General features: G+C 39.4%; 1 protein-coding gene across 1 annotated transcript in view; it reads right to left on the bottom strand.

Annotated features, from left to right (window-relative positions):
- Positions 1-2,671: 2,671 nt before the first annotated feature.
- Positions 2,672-20,710, bottom strand: part of rgs9b (regulator of G protein signaling 9b) — a gene marked incomplete in the record, with an annotated part of 20,853 nt that continues 2,814 nt past the window's right edge. The window contains 11 exon segments of the mRNA XM_034213691.1: positions 2,672-4,607; positions 5,362-5,759; positions 6,843-6,960; positions 7,491-7,573; positions 7,669-7,807; positions 15,477-15,564; positions 15,700-15,815; positions 15,908-16,021; positions 17,273-17,334; positions 17,495-17,524; positions 19,133-19,195. Of these exon segments, the coding sequence (XP_034069582.1) occupies positions 4,445-4,607; positions 5,362-5,759; positions 6,843-6,960; positions 7,491-7,573; positions 7,669-7,807; positions 15,477-15,564; positions 15,700-15,815; positions 15,908-16,021; positions 17,273-17,334; positions 17,495-17,524; positions 19,133-19,195 (1,374 nt within the window).

Here is a 20,710-nt window from a genome sequence, read left to right as displayed (position 1 = left end):
AATATGGCTGACTAACTATCAGAGTCCTGCAGTACAGATGAATAGAAGAATAATAAAAGGTTGTAACACAAAGGGAGAATAGTAAGTAGGTGTGAAGAGGAGGCCATAAAAGGTGACCTAAATATAGTTTAAGTTTTAAGGTCATTTCTTCTCTTCCTCTTCATCGATGCTCGCTTTCTCACCTGGTCTGATTTTACGAGGTGGGGGGTCCTTAGTAATTATCTGCTCTTGTCAAACCTAGGAGGCTCAGCTAGACGCCAGGTCACCTGTGATTCTGATTGAGGTTCTGGGCACACACACACACACACACACATTCACACAAACACATGCATGCTTACATAGGGAAGCAGCAGCAGGCGAATGTGCAGCGTTTCATTACGCTTCTGATTTGGTCATTCATCATGTCACAGCGAGGTCACACGCGGCGGCCGACACATGCTTAGGTCTGCCGAGACTGTGTGTGTGTGTGTGGGTGTGTGTGTGTGTGTGTGTGTGTGTGTGTGTGTGTGTGTGTGTGTGTGTGTGTGTGTGTGTGTGTGTGTGTGTGTGTGTGTGTGTGTGTGTGTGTGTGTGTGTGTGTGTGTGTGTGTGTGTGTGTGTGTGTGTGTGTGTGTGTGTGTGTGTGTGTGTGTGTGTGTGTGTGTGTGTGTGTGTGTGTGTGTGTGTGCATGAAAAGGATGCTTTGTTTTCCTGTTTGTCCTCTTCATGTTTCCAATTCAGGTTATACAAAGAGGAAGTGCCTCTTTTGATTTAAATCAAAGTGACGTAGGTGAAGGGGATTTTATGATTTTTGTTTTACATCTTGTAAAATATATTTTTATTTGTATATCCTTAAAGAATGCACATATTGTACAATCTTTTTTGTAAGAGTGAGTTAAGAAGCTCCATTCTTTAAGCCAGACATGGACCTAGACACTTTTTATGTTTAGCTTAGCTTAGCATTAAGACAGGGAGCAGGGGGAAAACTGCTAGCCTGGCTCTCTTCCAACGTGTAAAAGTGCTTACAAATATCCATAACGTGGGTTCAGTGTGAATTAGACTTCTAGATTGCAGTAGCCTACTATACCGACTAAACAAAAGAGGTCTCACATGTTGTATTAGTTAGCTTACAAGGTGCTGCTAGCTGAGATAGGCTATGGTTCCCCTTCGCTTTTAGTGGTTAGGCTAAGCTAATTGCCATGGACTCAATCACTACCTCGCAGGTATCCATATTATCATCTAATTCTCAGCCAAAAAGGTTGTGTAATTACTAAAATGTTTAACTATTGCTTAATTGAACATAAGGGTGATTTCTAAAGCTTATTGACTCGTCAATTTAGTGTATTCAGATAATATGACCTTTTTATTTTACATTTTAGTTGTAATTTCCTTCTTATAAATAGTCTATTTCATTTGTTTTCTTCTTTACAGATGTTATTCCAGCCATTGTTATAAGAAAAATAAAAGCGTAAAAGGTGGAGTACAGATATTTGACAAATGTACAAATCAAACTGAGGCTGTATGCCTCTTCAAAAAAACAATAACATAAAAGCCATGATAAGATGCATAGGCTACCTCTTGAAAAACTCATTCAGGTGTAACACCAAATACCAAGGGCCTTATTAAAAGATGCTTGCACGCAAATATATTTTAATATAGGCACACCTCAAATGAATGTTAAATGCATTGCATAAATTCCCTCTGCCTTGGTGAGCTAATGTATGAATGGACTGTGTGTCGATGTCCCTGTGTGGGTATTGCGAAATAGAAATTGGATGGTTCTGCACAAACAAACACACACACACAGAGAGAGAGATCAAAGCTATGCTCCGTCCTCAGATCAGTAACCTTGGTGTAGGCATAACTAATGTTTATTACAAGCACATGTTTTTTATGTTTTAATGTATTCTGCAGCACTACCTTTTGGATATTGGAGCAGTACTGTCCTGCTCATACTTACCAAAAATATTGACCTTGGTTAGGTTTATGTGGAAATTAGATGTCAGGGGATCAGATTCCAGATTTTCCTCAAATTTGTTTCTGCCTCTGGTTAAGAATATTTAAATTATAAGTAAGAAAACCTTTTTGATCCATTTAAAACACTGATTGTCTCGGATTTAATATTTTAGGTTTCAGTGAAGTAATGCACCTGCATTTTGTATTCCCTGCAGCAGCTTGTATAGTAATGTAACTGTTGCCTTATTCCATCCCTGTTGTTATTTTGCCACCTTGTGGCCATCCACTATCATCACTAAATACTGAGGATGAAGAAGAATGTTATTGCACATCAGATAAACAAAGGGTTGTATTGCATGAGTTATTATTGATTAGCAGAGCAGTTTGTGAATAGTTTCAAATTGATTGCAAATGTTGCGTCAAATGTATTTTATTGCAAACACTTTCTATCAAATAAATAGTCCCTCTATGGTAAACTGTTAGGTGTGACTTAGCTGTGACTTAGCTCAGAAGATTTAAGAACCTGAAAACAAAATAAAATCAAAAGTATTCTTCCATATAGATATGCTGGAAAATGTTACTTTTTTATTGTATGTAGATACTTGATGTCGCCAGGGAAAAGAAAGTTTGGGGCTCTCTGCTGGAACTGCTACCCCCGCGACCCGACCACGGATAAGCGGAAGAAGATGGATGGATGGATGGATACTTTATGGCAGCATCTAATTAAGAAGGTGAGCCTTTTTTGTTAAGACTTTTATTTAGGCACTTCACACAAGCTGTGGAATGTACAAATCAAATACAACAAATTAAAGGTACTTTTCACATTCTTGCATCTGTAAACATTGTAAAGATAATACATTCTGACAGTAAATTCACATTGTACTGTATCCCCCTCAAAGGAGATATGTGAGAAAATACCAAAACCTCGCTCAGAGTAGTGCACAGCATACAACAGCTACAAAACATTAGTGAAGCTAAATACAAAACTCTTACCCAGCCCCCATTACAGTAACAAAAAAGCAACATGCAGACGGTCTGTTCATGTGCTCTTATTTTAACCTGAACTGCATCTATTTATTTTCACATAATGTGTGTAAGAGGTAAGTAAAATGTGGACGAAGCATCTAAATCTATTGAGCAGCACAAAAACACTTCTCTACTTCAAAGATCATTATTCAATTGTTAGCAGGCATGTGGACAGGCAGAATCAAATGTGTCTGCCTACAAGATGTAAACATCATATTATCTGTATTATATAACATTTATTCATGGTTCTTGGCAATCACAAAAATAATATTTCTTCTCATTTATATTTTGTATCTTTAGGCCTAAATATCTGTGTACATGCAAGGATAAGGCTGCTGTCGGGCTACTGTTTGTTAATAAATACAGAATGAGGTTTGAATGTGAAAGCTAAAGCTCAAGAGTCCATCACTTGTGGATGTGTGTACACCCTGTTGTCCTCTAGTCGAGCTCCACCTCACAATACTAAGGGTCCAACCTTTAAATCTGGCTCAGCCGGTGCTCACATCAGAAAGGGTTGGTGTCAATAAGGCTATATTTAAAGAAATACTCCACCAAAAACACATGTTGAGTAACCAACACTTATCTGTCTGTTGGCTTGTAAGATGCTATTTCCAAACAACAAATGTGCCAAAATATAGTTGATCACAACTTCCTCTGCCATGCGATAGGACACCAATAACCTGTATAATTGAGGAGTAAAATAAATATTTCGATGGGCACCTGAAGAGCGCAGACGTCTCTCAAGGCTATGATATATCGCAATGTTAACGAAAGCGAAAAATAACTTCTGAATCTGTCCCTTAATTTGGATCCGCTCCAAATTGTAATGGGTTTTCCTTGCTACATGCTACACTTCCACCGAGTTTCATGAATATCGGACCAGTTGTTTTCTGTAATCATGCTGACAAACCAAACCAAACTGAAATATATAAGCTCCTTGGCAAAAGTAATACACAATCAAATAAAAAATTAAAATCTCAGCCTTTTATGATGGGTAGTCAAGCTTATCTTAAAGGGAAAGGGTTGCACTGGAGGAAAAACTAATATGGTAAACAACTGAAAACACTGTATTTTCTCATAAATTGGGGATATATGAATATGGTGATTGTTCTAAAAGTGCGGGCATTGGAGTAAAGGATTATTCTGAGGCAAACATTACACTGGGTCCTTTCAGGGCTACAGGCAGTATGTGTTTAACGCTAGAAACCAACACTAGGTTGCCTTTAAGGAGTTTCATCTTGGACACAGTAGGTTTGTGCTCAGTCTAAACAACAATCTCTAGTTTCCAGGATTGGCCGTTTGTGTCATGTTGTTTGGTGTTTATGTTGTGGCCTGGCGGTGATTATGTGGCCACATTTACACAGGGATTTAACCACTTCATGTCCTGTTTGAGATCTGTTATCTCTGTCAGAGCATGGGCAAAATCTGCCTGCTCAAACTAATTAAAATAACCCTTTTTTTATTCCTGTGTAAATGCAGCCGACTAGCCCGTCCCGTTCTGTGTAGTGAGGCTCTCCCAGGGGCAGATGATCTCTTTGGCTCCCACTCCCCCCCGAAAGGCCGCCCGGCTCTCCTCTTCCTCGTCCTCTGACTCTATGGGGTAGATACGGCACTCTGGGGGAATATCCACTTTAATCTGGAAAAAACTGTGCAGGGTGCAGAAAGGACTTTGTAAGACACGTCTGATATCCATTTTCAGTTCAAATACACTGCAGGCAGAAAGTATTAGATGCACTCCAGACCATTACATTTCATATGTTAAAATGAGTATGACGTTGAAGTGCAAACATTTAGCTTTAATTTGAGGGTGTTTACTTTCACATTAGATAAACTGTGTAGAATTTGTAGACCTTCTACTACCTAATTTTAAGAAAGTCAATGGACAATTGAACTATAAGTGGAAAGTAGATTCCACTAATAGTTACTTGGACTTTACTTGAGTAAAGTAAACTCAACTACTTTTCAGAGGCAAACTTTGCACTACATTTGCCTGGGAGCGTTATTTACTTTGCAGATCTAATAAGTTATGTTATATTATTAAAGGTTAGCTACACTGCAGTATAAGGTCATTACATTCAGCTCCATCTTTACCAAGTGATGAACACATTAATGCAACATTCTTTTGATCCGTAAAAGTAAAATACATTCATCTAAAATGGGTCACTGTATAATTTGATGCAAACCCTTTTAAACTGTACATTTACTTGAAATAACCCTTTAATTCAGAACATTTTATTTTAACAGTGTGGTATTACTGGTTTAAAATATGTAAAATAGCCTACTCATGGCACTACTGAAGTTAAAATATAAGATAAATCCTCACATTTTAATAGTGTTGTAGAGTTAATCAAATATCTGAGTGCACAGTATTATAGGTGCAACTTTTTGTCTCACACTCACTTTCCAATCCGTCGGGGTGGAGCCTGGCTGGGTTGGTCCGGGCTGATGGGCTGGATGCGGCTACTTGTCCCGGCTGCTAAGTGACATTTGGGCGACAGGCTGGCGAACATGGTGGCGGGGGTGCAGCCGCCCTTCAGCAGGCGACGCAGGGACAGAGCCATGCGAGACTTGGACACATTTCCACCCACCGGGGCTCGAGCCGCAGGGTTCCCGTCACCCTCTGCTTCCTCCACCTGCCGCTCAGACACCGAGGTGCTGTCCAGGGCCACGCTGATGGGGGATGGACAGGCCGGGGTGTGGGCCAGGAAGGTGAGGGAGGGTGAGGCGGTGGCAGTGGGGTAGTCAGTGAAGCCGGAGTAGACAGCGAGGTGGGGGACGGGAGTGGTGAAGAGGCACAGCTGTGAGGTCAAAGGGCAACAGACACAAGTCAGACAGAGAATAAATGGCATTTTGGGAAACTTACAGCAAGTGTTATACTTACTTAAACATCATGATGTTCAGAATAGGTCAAAACCAATAGGACAGAGAAATTATATGAAACAGTTTATGAAGACAAACAGATAAACATGAGGTGGTTTGTGAATGTTTTATTAGCTCATGACTGATGACAGAGAAAACATATTGTAAGTACAGAAGTGAGTGATATAATACATGAGTGGGGATGGATAATATGACATATGAGAAAACAACAGGACAGAAGACAGTTACAGCTGGTATGGCTAGAAATGCAACAGATGGAAAGACATCTCAAAATAGCTGTTAAATGGAATTATGTCAGTAAATTCTCAACAGGATTTGAGTGTTTAAAGGAACAGTCGCCCCAAATCTAACCTCTTATAGCGGTTATATGTACGACAGGACATGAGGGGGGGGTATTAAGGAGGTAGATTTGTATTCATATCATTTTGAGAATCATCCTTAAATGTTGAAAATAAAGTTGAAATATTGAGAATAAATCCAACCACTAGCATAAGAGCATATACTGAAAGCCTAACTTTATTTTTGACATTTTTCTCAAAATGAAAAATGTAAACAAATCTTTCTCCTCTTATTTTTATTTCACGATGTGCGTAGTGAAATACCATTATAGTTAGGTGGGACATTTTGGGTGATCTAACCCTTTAAAAAAAGCTTTATTAAAGTTGACTATTTGTGCTTCAACTACTCTATTCTGCATATTTAAAACGGTCTTTAAAGAAAATCAACTTAATGATGTACTTTCTTGAAGAAAATGTCTTTCTGCAGCACTAACACAACAGCAACATCTGTCTGCTGTTTGTTTTGAGCAGGTAATGAAAAGAGTATCTTTCATCAAATACTACACATTAAGAGCGGTGGAGTAAACTAAGACGGTAGTATTCAGAACCTGGAGTGTTTATTTTAATGATACTTCTTTATAATTTAATAAAATCACTGATTGTTCATTTTTTAGGAGGACGAGGGGGCGCCTCCTTGCCCTGCTTGCTGAGTTTGCTCATGACCTGTGTGATGTCAATGTTGGCGGCCATCTTGGCCCTTTGCTCCTGCTCCATCTGCCGCAGGATGATGGGGCTGAGACTCGGCCGTCGCTTCTTATAATTTTGCTCCAACTGGGCACCACTGGGAGGGAAAGTACAGAGATGGACGTGGTTTCAGAAAGCTACAGTGACACTTATACCAGGCTGAGAGATGAGAGACACTTCTAAGTCATAATTTGCATTAATGAATCACTGCCTTCTTCTCCCTTTTTGTTCCTAATCAGACTGGTTCAAGGATTCATTTGGTTTTCTAGTCACTATAGCTAGAGTGTAGTTTTGGCAATGAAAATCTTAAGTCCTGGGCTCCTCCAACAATGCAACATAAATATATATAAGACGTAATACAATACAAATATAGTGCTAGATAACAGAAATAAAACCGTGCAAGGAAATGTTGCAAGTGACCAATTTGCCAGTAAATGCATAAATAAGTCAACTATATACATGTAAAATATACATGTATGTGTAAAATCGCAAAACATACGATAAGCTGAAAATAGAATGTAAAATTAAAAAGTGTACAGTGGAATAAACGGTCGAGGTAATCACATCAAAAGAATAATGCCTTGAAGATCTTATCCCAAATAAACTGCTTTAAGAACGGTCACTTACCTGAAATGGTGCTCATCAGGACAGATGGCCTTCTTCACCGTATCCTTAAACACCGGAGATTTTTGGTACCGGCCGTATGAGTCCTGGGAAATACAAACAAATTCATCATGAATCATCATTGACTACTTGTTGGCTGATCTTGGGAACGATCGTGCCAACTACCGATGTGTTTCCTGACCTTCTTCATGAGCATGTAGATGTGAGTTTGGGCGGGGTCCAGGACGTATCTGTGTGGGTGTTTCAGACCTTTCACCGTGACTTCCATGGTCTTGCCGTCAATGTTGATCCACCGCGGTGCACCTCGTGCCAGGAATGTTCTGGGATCAGGAAAGTGGGAGAAACAGATACAAACCAAGCATCAGTGGACTGTAACCCACTACATTCACTCAAGATCTGCATGTGAAATACACCTTTGAGGTTCTTGTGCTAATTCAATTCCAAAGAATTGTTAAGAAAAAGTAATGACATATTCAGTATAAGATGATATAAAACTGAAACATTTTGAAAATCCTCACAACCGCAAAATTGATGGATTAGAATGAAATCATGAATAAGAGAGATAGATAAGATAAGATAGGACTTTATCCCGAAGGAAATTGTTGTGCCAGAGTTCCAACAATACAATAAACACAGCAGCATAATAATACAACTGTACACTAACAGTGCAGTAAAAAGAGCTAATTAAACAACTACAAAAAACATAGATGGTGTAGAGTTATATTTGTATTTATTCATGTTAGCAAACTATGGATAAGCTTAAAATGGGAATAATTTGGGTAAAACTGTGAGCTGCATTTGGGGCCTGTTGACATGTGTTTTTGAGGACAAAGGAAGATGGGGGAAGGTGAGAGCATGTCCTGATTTGCATTCAACTTAGAACGAGCTACAGTGGTTGGGATATTAAGAGAGGTCCCTTGGGTTTCTCTGGTGGTTATCAATAGTAGCAGTTAAGTGAATACTGTTCAAACAATACCTGTGTTTGTGTTTTATATTGATTTCTCTGTTTTATCCTTTCATAAATGTAAGGACTACAAATGGCTATAAACATTCTGGGCTGGTTGGAGTAAACAGGGTTTTATTGCTCTGTGGGGGAGGTGTAGGTATGCAGGCCTTGAGACTTTTGGTTGTAAGGTGAGCCTGTTTGGTTTCCTGCTGGCCAGCGTTGCGTCTCCCAATGAGATGACCTGAAAAGATGACCAGCTGACCTAACACCAAACCCCTCCTTCTTACTCTGGTATATATCCGGTGGATCCCTGGCGTTCGGCCTCTCTTCACATGCTGCCCGAGCGGAAGGATCTCCGCAGCACGCGAACCAGGGCAGGAGTAAGCCGGCATTACTCCTTAAGCATTACAATATAACTGTAATATATCATGTTGTATTGTAATGATTGTATTGCATTGTCATATTGCCATTAAAGTAGATTATTGTTAACGGTTACTTTGTAGATATGGATTCCTTCCTGTATTATAACCAGCTTCATAGGAACGCGCGGAGATTTGAAAAGCGGATCAGATATCCCTTTTAATCTCCAACAAAATGGTGACCCCGATGTGATGATATAACGAAGCTGGGGAAGAATTCAGACGCTTTCAAACATCTCAGACAATCAGCAGGATTCTGCAACTCTGCAAATAAGGTAAGCAGACGATGAAAATCGCCTGTTTGTAATTGGATAAAACTTTAGGATTGTCTGTAGGCGTTTCACAGTGTTTTTAAAGTTTAAATGGAATATACAATGCATATTTTACTATGTTAGGAAAGTTATATACGAAACGTAAACGTTGATCGACAGGTAGACGAAAGTCCTGCGTGACGTAAAATAGAGCAGTTTGGCGTGGATCTGCAGGTAGTTTATTCCTGAGTGGCGTGGAGACGGGGCAGTTTGTTTGGATGCGAGGTTTGATTCCTGCACGACAAAACCTGGAAACTCGATATATCAGATCGAGTCGCCGTTTAAAAACTGGGGTTTAAATAACAGACCAATGCTAAAAGCTTAAAGCCAGAGGTCTGTTATATATTAAATCGAGGGAGAGCGTTTCCCTTTGTCTGGAAACTTCTGCTGCTGCCATCTAGTGGCTGAAAGGGGGTATCACACCCTTGGAACTTCTGCGAGCTAAAACTGGTACAAAACAATAAGGGATTGAACATTTTTTACAACGACAGCACCAGGGGCCAAGAGTTCAAAACTTTTAATCCCTATCTGATCAAATCAGATTTGGATTTTGGGGAGTTCAAAACCAAAAAACAGGATTAGGATCACTTTGATATCCGATCAGATCAGGAAATCCAATCCAAGCTTTAATCTGGATCACATCTTCAAAACGGGTAGTTCAAACCGACAACACAGGTTTGGGATCAATTTGATCCCAAAAAACTGGATTATCCTGATCCCACCAGAGGGGTGGATTTCCAGTGGATTACCAGAGCAAAATTTACTGTACAATTTATTTTAAAATATGTTTCAATTTAAATTAGATGGCAAAGTTTGTTAACGGAAATAATACACTATTTTTAGCCTTCATGGGAAATACATTTTATTTTTCCATTTTTTGCTCACGTTTGTGGTGGCCTATTTTGTTTTAAACCAAATGTTGATGACATAAATGTATATGCTCATAAAAGTATCACAACAAAGATTGTCAATCACAAATGTAATTTAGATTAAATAAAAAATATCTTCAACAAAAAAAGTCCATCATCTGTCATCACCTTTCAAAAGTAATTGCGGACAATAGATGTCTCTGCAATGTGGTCTCTTGTCTTCCTTGTATTATTTTTCATGTCCACTAGATGGCGATTGGTAGGATTAAAGCACTGATATTCAGGATCTAGTCATCTTGAAAAGTCGTAATCTGGATCAGGCTGATCCTATCCTGAATTGCTTTGAACTCCAGGGACAAAATGTGTCCGATTTGTCTGATCCAGGATCACAAAAAATGGGATTTCAAAATCTGATCGGATCTGATTGAGATTAAAAGTGTTGAACTCCTGGGCCCAGGAGATGAGTAAACTCAAGAATCTGTAGAGTGTAAATACATTGTGCAAAACACATTTTACACTCGAACTGTTTGCAAATTTAGACAATATAAATAAATGTTCAGAAAGAAGACATAGGCCTACACTTGATTCAAATTTAATTACTGTGATCCGATTGGTGTGCTCTGCAGGTTTACTATTGTTCGAAGTAACAGTGGGATTTAAAATGAGAGAAGATATGGAGATGTTCTTTCATAGTGTGTGGAATATGTGATGCTGGAAACATGTAAGTATTTCGGAGTTGTGTTGGGTAGATATGTAACAATGGATGAAACAATTTTTGGAGTGCGTTTTTGTAATATCATAAGTAGACATTATTTATGTTGTTTAGATGGCATTTAACAACTAAGACAGATAGTATGATTAGAAAGAGACAGAGTGGAAAGGGTTGGATTTATTTAACATCAGTGGGCTAGACTTCTTATAGGTAATGTGTACCGGGACCTGGACTCCCCCTCTGAGTTAGAAAGGCTTTGATCCCGACCCTCCAAGCAGACAACGAGACCTAACCCAACAGGAGACTCCTCCTTCTCCATCGTACAGACAGAGAACCAGAGCTGAACCAACAACGACCTGAGGCATCCAGAACCAAACCAGCATGCTGACAAAGAGGCAAACTCTCATCGGTCCCTCAAACAGGACATGAAGTTCCAAACTGCGCCGCGAGATTTGGCACAATAGACATGAGAGCAGAATCCGCCCTCCATAAAAACAGCAGAGAGACTGTAAAGGAGGAGTGCAACAACAGTGGCATGATGGGGCTGCAGATGTGACTGGGCCAATGGCTGCCTACAAAAGTTACAGTGGATGGATTCAACAGCTGATGGACTGAAGGGAAGACAGAATCAGAGGAGTTGGCATGGTCGATTAGAAGTGAGGAGGCCGGGGTCACGGCTTGAGAAAACCAGGGGAGGAGGAAAGGAGAACGGGAATGAGTGAGTTACACATAAACACACTTATTCACAAAACGCACATTTAAATAACTTGAATTAACTTCATAAATACGTAAAGACAGAAAGATTTATTAATCATTTGGTAAATTAAAAATAGCAGTAAAGAGGAAACTATTAAAGTAAAATGATAATCATCCTAAAACACACTGACAGAGTAGAACCATATTCTTCAATATTTTCATCATGTTAACAATTCATTCTTTAAGACATTTTTATTCACGTGTGAATAAAGTAGTGATCTCATTGGTTACAATATTGATCACCATTAAAAGGATAGTTTTAGGAACCACTCTATAGGACAAATCTTTGTTTGTATTAATGGCTAGTGCCAAGCCACATATTAAATTCCAATCTAAAGTGTTGATTTCACCATTGTGGCATAGTTATTACCAGACTTCGGTTTTAAATCCTTGATAAAGGAGGGAGTAATTGTTGCATGTTCGGACACCCAAGGTTCCACACACTGCTAAAAGACTTTAACATTGTTTTTTAAGTAGACCAGAATTATAATGAGCTATGAAATGCAGAGCGACACAGATCCTAGTAATGTTTTGACTCAAGATAATAGTTATGTACACAAGTTTCTGAAATAGATACTAATTAGGTGTAATTGGATTGCAGTAGTAGTGGTACTCGAAGGAAGTGAGTTTTGTACCAAGTTTCAGGAAAAGTGGGAGGCAGAAGTCCCAATGACAAGTGAGAATCATCTTGAAAATTATAGTTGAAATCGTGACATATTTTTGTAGACAAAGGATACTGGCCTATGCTGAAATGTCAAAGTCTCTGCAGAGCACGACACATGGCCAAAAAAGACGGAGACCAACTGACCTTTGACCCTGACCGACAGTGTAACTTGACAAGGCACTGTGGATGACTGACTCCGGGGTGAAACCTGACCAAACTTGACATGACAACCAGACAGTGTGAGTGTGAATGTATGCCGGCATGTGATCAGTGTAACTGCATGATTCTAAAACAATAACTAACCAAGCATGTTTTTGGACTAACATATTATTTTGGAGCTCCAAGGGAAACGAGAGGTTTCCTAAAAATTCCACAAAAAGGGGAAACCGCACATGTGATATTTTCCTCTCACATGAGTTGGTGGTTTGCAAATGTAAAACTAAAATCTGAAGATTCTGTTTCTTTTAGGCCGGAAGGACGGAGACTAACACTTCTTTTCACTGAAGTGTTCACTGTGGAAATAATGATAATGATGTCAAATTGAAAATAATGTTCGTTATGTCCCTAACCAATTACCTGACAGTTTTTGTTCCCCTCCCATTACAGGGTTTTGTTACACATGATTTCATGTGTAAAAAGGGGGAGTGAGTATAATGTATAAATGTTAACATGGCTGTAAAATTCACAATTTAAATTTTTCTTTTAAGGATTGACAGAAACCTTCCGCCCCAACCCAGATGTTCAAACTGAGCATTGAATGTAATTAACCTGCTCCATATCTGGGGATAAGATACTGTTTGATGAATGTTGAGATGTTTCTAAATATTGATTTGAATTATAACAGGTAACAAAGAAGCAGTGGCCAAGGGGCTACTGTGAAACCGAAGAAGTTGACCTGTGATGATGAAACAATTTTGTAATATTTTAACAGACATTAGAGTAACTGAGGTTTGAAATGTAGAAAGAACATATTACAGTTAAAGCTAAAACATAGTAGTGTATTGAGACAGAATTTAATTTAGACAACATCATGTAACTAGCCTGGTAAAGAAGTAAAAGCCATATACTTTATTGTTTAGGTCATTATGGGGATATACATTTCATCTAAATTTATAATAGAAAGACATTTGATGACAGTTTGTTGGAATTCTGTATTCATTTTTTCAGCGTGATAATATCTAAGCACTGACAGGTAAAAGCAGTATCACCAGGAAATCATTCACTTTGTTAGCATCGTGATTTTGGTTGTTTTTGAATCCATAACATTAGTGTGTTTCTTTGCCAGAAACATTAGCAGTTCATATTATATTTAGATTTTAAATAGGATTTCATTTAAAAATAAACACGGATGCTTGTCAGAAATTCAGAGCTATTGAAATATGTTATTTAGTTTACCTAAAGATGTTGAGGTTCTTATTTAGTTGGCACAATCCAAGTATTAAGATTCTGAAGCTGCACTGGCAGATAGGAGGTCTACAATTAATTTAGAAAACCTGTTTACAGACGGCTGTTGTTTCAAGACACCCCACCAACAGGCTCCAAGTGGGTCAAAACAGCTGAGCGTAGGCTTGAGGGAGTTGTATCAGATTTCTCCACACAGGTCGCTGGCGCCAAAAGGGGGACCCGAGAAGCACGAGGCCGACAGCAGAGTTCGTCTGGCTGAAAGTCATCAGGACAAAGTGGCTCAACCCCAGGCTCTCCGACCCCGACCGAGTGACCCAGCGGACCTCTTATGCCGTCTGCCTGGGAGAAAAGGGGGACAGCTCGTACCACGGGAGCCAGTGTGCGGCGGGGAAACCACCTACTGGGACCAGGGGACGACATCAGGACGGACGTGGCCCTGGCAGACGTGGACTACTCGGAAGCAGCAGACTGGAGGAGCAGGACCCTGGAGACATCTCTACAGCATCGACCCGGAAGCCGCCATCAGCGGGCCGGAGGACGAGGAGGAGGAAGACATCTCTCTAGCAGGCAGCCCAGAAGCTGCTGTCAGCGGATTGGGGGGACAAAGACACGGCAAGCCAGGACGGCACAGGGGACTTGTCGACGCAGCAGAGGAGTCTACTTCGCTCTGATTAGTTCTACCCGTGAAGGGAAAGCTGCATCTCCCCTCCCTAGCTGTCCTTGTGGGCTATTCCTCCGGGGGGGGGGGGGGGGGGCGCTGATGATTCTAGCACTCAGCTACCCCCTCATGGTTCCTTCACTGCCATGGAAAGTGGTGTTCTGTCTCCATGAAGGTTTCAAGTACTCTAAATACCAGCTTCAGATGGATTTACGGACACAGTAGAAAAGAATGACCGTGGGTATATTTCAAAATGCCTTGTCTAAGTTTATCTCTGGAGAAGGAGATAAAAGGGGGATTTGTAGAGTTATATTTGTATTTATTCATGTTAGCAAACTATGGATAAGCTTAAAATGGGAATAATTTGGGTAAAACTGTGAGCTGCATTTGGGGCCTGTTGACATGTGTTTTTGAGGACAAAGGAAGATGGGGGAAGGTGAGAGCATGTCCTGATTTGCATTCAACTTAGAACGAGCTACAGTGGTTGGGATATTAAGAGAGGTCCCTTGGGTTTCTCTGGTGGTTATCAATAGTAGCAGTCAAGTGAATACTGTTCAAACAATACCTGTGTTTGTGTTTTATATTGATTTCTCTGTTTTATCCTTTCATAAATGTAAGGACTACAAATGGCTATAAACATTCTGGGCTGGTTGGAGTAAACAGGGTTTTATTGCTCTGTGGGGGAGGTGTAGGTATGCAGGCTTGAGACTTTTGGTTGTAAGGTGAGCCTGTTTGGTTTCCTGCTGGCCAGCGTTGCGTCTCCCAATGAGATGACCTGAAAAGATGACCAGCTGACCTAACACCAAACCCCTCCTTCTTACTCTCGTATATATCCGGTGGATCCCTGGCGTTCGGCCTCTCTTCACATGCTGCCCGAGCGGAAGGATCTCCGCAGCACGCGAACCAGGGCAGGAGTAAGCCGGCATTACTCCTTAAGCATTACAATATAACTGTAATATATCATGTTGTATTGTAATGATTGTATTGCATTGTCATATTGCCATTAAAGTAGATTATTGTTAACGGTTACTTTGTAGATATGGATTCCTTCCTGTATTATAACCAGCTTCATAGGAACGCGCGGAGATTTGAAAAGCGGATCAGATATCCCTTTTAATCTCCAACAATGGTCAAATAATTAATATAAAAAACTGTAAAAAATTATTATCAGTCGCCTATTGTGCGATTGTTGACTTCTATCAAAACTCATCACTTAAATATTCTACACAGAGAATTATTTAAGACATTACTTGTAGATATGCTCTGCTTTCTCTTTAATCGACGCAGCTTTGCCCCACTTTAGATCTTCGCAAGCTTCCCAGAATGCCAAGTTCTCACCTAAGGTGGTGCAGAAAAGAAAACAATAACAATGAAAACTATATTAGTCCCTTGGAATTGTTTAAATATTAACATTGTGTGACCAAAAATGTATCTACAGTGCAGGGATATGGCAATAATAAATATAAATTGTACCGCTGAATTCTTTCTTCAGGAAGAGTCTGAAGTCATCTCGTCCTCGGGTGTCTGACAGCAGCTCTGCGAAGCTGAACGTCCATCGCTCCACACGCATCTTAGTTGGTATTTCCACACTGTTACAATCACAAATCAAATCAAAGGAAACTAACAAGTTATTCCAAATGTTCTCTGATTATAGATAACGTATGGTCCTCAGATGACTCACCAGGGCATGTTCAAGGTCCAGAACGTGACATCATCGGTGATCCAGGGGTTGCTGGGAAGACAATTGGAGAGGAAAGGGTCGTGGTTGTTGTAGGTGGCACAGTATTTCACCAATCTGCAAGAACAGAGGGAAATGTAGTGTTTTAATGTATCATGACAGTAAATTAGAGCTAGTGTTGGTGAAAAATGTTGTTGATCACACCACTAAATGTTGGCCAAATATGTGTGTAAGGCACAAGAGTGGGATGTGGCTCGTTTATGAGGTAAATTAGTGACCAGAGAAAGTGAAAAATGCATAACCAGCACAGGAAATGTATGTTTTGGGCTTGATTTTATTGATTGTTGAATAGCAGGATGACTGAACCCTTTTAAAGTTTTTGCTAATTATTAAAATGCCCAAGACAAAAAGAAGAATCCCTAGCATTATATATTTATAGCGTGTATAAAAACCAGTTATTCAACTTTTGTATTTGTTTTTATTTTTCAGAAAAAGCTACAGTGGGATTTTAAGGGTTAACATTTCGGAAAATGTAATGCAATGTTGTTACTTATGATCAAGACTGCAGTTGGTTTAAAAAAAATCCCTCTTATGAACTCTAAAAAATATATATTAATCATTCATTCTGTGGCAGGTTTTATTTTTTACACAGAAACGTTGTCCTCTAAGGATATCAGAGTCCATTTTTTAAGATACACACTGCTTACAAATGTGAATAAATATCTTAAAGATATGAAGAACACCAACGGTAAATTCCATGATTATCTATTACAATGTATTTTCTCCTGCTGGCCATTTTCAATTATTAAAAACAACTGATTTTGAGGATTTTACAGTCTCCAATAATCCAATTTACAAAGTGCTTGTTACACGCCTATAACATAATAACATGATAACTCCTGCAACGCAAACATTTCCCAACTTGGGATCAATAAAGTACCTATCTATCTATAAAAAGTCACTGAACGCACAGATTCTGTCTCTATATCATCTGTGATCTACATCTTCTTCATCAGGTCAGTCAGTGGAGAGCTATTTTGAAACACACACAAACACGCTTCTTATAATTTTGCTCCCACTGGGCACCACTGGGAGGGAATGTACAGAGATGGATGTGGTTTCAGAAAGCTACAGTGACACTTATACCAGGCTGAGAGATGAGAGACACTTCTAAGTCAAAATGTGCATTAATGAATCACTGCCTTCTTCTCCCTTGTTGTTCCTAATCAGGCTGGTTCAAGGATTCATTTGGTTTTGTAGTCACTATAGCTACAGTGTAGTTTTGACAATGAAAAATGTAGATGCGATCAATCTAAAGAGACGGACGGGCTTGTCACAGACAGATTTAGTATATGAGTAGCAGCTTACGCGCCAATAGACACTGATGACTTCACTCTGGGCCTCATGATGGACTGCTGCGTAAAGATCATCTACAGTGAGGCGGAGGAGAGATGACAGCTATAAACATGTCAGGAGAACAGTTCTGTCTCTATGGATCTAGTGCTTAACACAACTGTTAGCGGAGAGGAAACAGGCTCACGGGACAAATGTTAAACATGTCAGAGAAAGAGTCAATACATCTCCACTCACAATTCTCTCGTAGAAGTCGGGTGTAACTGCCTAGGGAAGACAACATAGATGTTACATAAAACAGGTCATCGCGAAACACACAATCTACAAAAATGTATTTGGCTTTTTGAATGTTTGTGAACATGGTTTCATTTTTTTTAAAGGGCTTTTTAAATAGTTGACACTTGGTTTAATGGTTAAAAGGGCAAGCCATTGATTTAGCCTTGCAATCCTATAACTCAATATCATTGTCAGAATCTCTGAGGAAAGTAAAAACAAGTAGCGAAACTCGATGGCAGAAGAATCTGCAGTATGTCTTTTTTATTTCATTGATTCTTCTTCTTTGTCAACTCCAGAACCCACAGTGCAAATTGACTGCCGAGAGTTCCTTCAGATATGTATCTGTGATGATAGTAGCAACACAGTTTAGTTTTTTTAATCCATGGACTTCCCTCACTACGGTTGGAATTAAGTTCAAGTTTTTTTTGGTGTAATTCTCTTCGTTATTTATTGATAATAATTCATTTAACTTTTACAAAAAGTGTACAAACATTCTATAGACTCCTAAATAAAACATTGCTGCGAAGATGAGGAAAGAAACATTGCAAAAGGTTTTTAATAAAATACTGTTACATTAAAGAGGCCCTATTGTGCTTTTTGGGGTTTCCCTTTCCTGTAGTGTGTTATAAGATAAGATAAAGGTAAGATATACTTTGTTGATCCCAAATTGGGAAATGTTTTAGTCACAGCAACATTAAAATCCAGGCATTGCACATAATTAGAAATGGAGTAGAAAATAAAACGTCTCAAAAAATGTAAGAAAACAGAACAAAAATGTAAAATAAATTGGTGAAAGAAAAAGCCAAAATAAGAAAATAAATTAGTAAAAAGACAAAAAAGTATAAACACAAAGGGGGCTGCTTGCAACAGCCTGCCACCTAATATGACTATTGGGTAGCGCTCCAACACATTCTAAGTGATAGGCTAAAGGGCGGGACGTCTCTAAGTGGTTGACCAATCACAACAGAGAAAGCCAACTAACCAATCAGAGCAGACTGGGCTCTGGTTTCAGACAGAGAGGGAAAAGAGGTGCTGCAGCACAGGCAGTATGAGACAAATAAAGAGCTTTTTGACTTCAAAAGATAAACATGTCACAGTAGAGCCACAAAACACCTGAAAAAGAGCATAATAGGGCCCCTTTAAGTGTTGTGCTTAGGTTGTGAGAGTCAAGGTTAGGGAAAAGGAATGTAGTGTTTAAAGTACAAACATGGGGGTTGTGTGTGTGTGTGTGTGTGTGTGTGTGTGTGTGTGTGTGTGTGTGTGTGTGTGTGTGTGTGTGTGTGTGTGTGTGTGTGTGTATGTGTGTGTGTGTATGTGTGTGTGTGTGTGTGTGTGTTCATAACCAGTGCTCAAAACAAGTCTGAATCACAAAGAAAAGTCCTGCAGAAGAAAAGAAAAGAAAAGAAGAGGGGAAGGGTTAGTTTGAGTTAGATAGGATTAGTAAGATTAGTTAAATGATGGCAACAGCAGACATAGAAAGGAAAGAGGAGAGCCACATTATTTACTGCACCTGGATCCATGCATCAAAGCCTCTTACTGAATATAAGCTGATTGGCAGGAGTTATGTTCATGCAGGTCACAGAGAGACTCACCTGTTACCTCATCTGAGTTTGGATCTATTTGTCGATCCAGCCCATAGTCCATTGCACTCACTGTTCCCGGCTACACAGAAACAAATTAACAACAAATAAATGATATCACAATGTGTGTGGGCTCATTATTATAACAGATGGATGTTTTATAATGCTAATCACAGGATGCTAATGTGTCACTTCCCCTGGCTGTCTGAGACAACAAGAGGCCAGTCACGTGTAAAATGTGATTTATGAAATTACTGTTGCACATGCATAACTTACAGTAATCGGTTGGTTTCCAGCTGAGGCTTTAAATATATATGACTTGTAATCAAATGTAACAGCAGGATGCCTCTGTGTACAGTATGTGAATGTCAAGTAGGAAAACAAGTGTAACATACATCCTGATTTCTATGCAATTGAAACACCATTTAAGCTGTGTTGTTCCCCAAAATAAATGTATAATAAGTGCTCTTATCTAATAACGCATCTCAAGAAAAAGTGTTAACATCTAATACTTCCATGTCTGTATCTGTAAAATGCTCTGCTAGGCTAAATACCTAAATAAATTAGGTATTGGGCTAACTTAATTAAACACCAAAAATAATTGCTACTTTGCCTGTCAGCAACCTCTCATATGGTAATTTAAGGAGGCAATTGGATCTTTGTTCTGGTTAATTTGGCGTTTAGTTAACAAAAGAGTCATGATTTAGTTTCAATGAAAACTGGAGTCCTTGCATTTGCTCCAGGTGTTCTTTAACATTCTGCGAAATACAGGCAAAGAGACTATAAAGTTAATTTATTTTAAATAAGTGCTGTGTTGGTGAAATTAAATATGCTAATGATAAGTTAACCGACATCATGACTCGCCACTACTTATGCTTCAATTTAGTTGTTTAAGTGCTTATTAAGTACAGTGCAAACAACCGAATGCTCATGGCCTTTTTATTATACGTTGCGTAAAATTACTTTGACAAAATACAGATGTATTCAGGAATATGCAACATATAAGCACAATTTCACTTAAATTATAAACGCATTAGCCTCAGGATTACGTAATACAGCCAAACCATGTCAGCTGATGTTATAGTAAGATATTAAATTACTAAAAGGTCACTGACTCATGGGTAGAAGATAAGCGTCCTAGCCTAGTCAGTAATCATGAAACAGGGCGAATCTCAGACTCAGCGTGCCCCAAGCACAAGGTACAAAACTCTGCGACACATTCCCATTAAGCAGTGTGAAAAATTCATCAGCGGTGCCCTTTTCCTCTGACTGGACAAGTAATGATAATGAGGCATCATGGGTAGAGATAATGAGATACCCTAGGAAGTATAGAGGTCGAGGACAATTTATTTCTAGACGTCTCAGTCTGCTGCCATACATGAAGCTGTATCCTGTGTGCAGTACATGTCTGATAACTATCTGTGTGTGGTGTGTGTGTGGTGTGTGTGTGTGTGTGGGTGTGTGTGTGTGTGTGGTGTGTGGGGTGTGTGGTGTGTGTGTGTGTGTGTGTGTATCGTTGTGTTGTAGGAGTGTGCTAGTGTAGGTGTGTGTGTTGTGTGTGTGTGAGCGTGTGTGTGTATTGTATGTGTGTGTGTGT

The sequence above is a fragment of the Gymnodraco acuticeps genome, unplaced genomic scaffold, assembly GCF_902827175.1.
Source record: "Gymnodraco acuticeps unplaced genomic scaffold, fGymAcu1.1, whole genome shotgun sequence".
Classification (NCBI taxonomy): domain Eukaryota; kingdom Metazoa; phylum Chordata; class Actinopteri; order Perciformes; family Bathydraconidae; genus Gymnodraco; species Gymnodraco acuticeps.
This window is presented reverse-complemented; position numbering and strand designations above follow the sequence as displayed.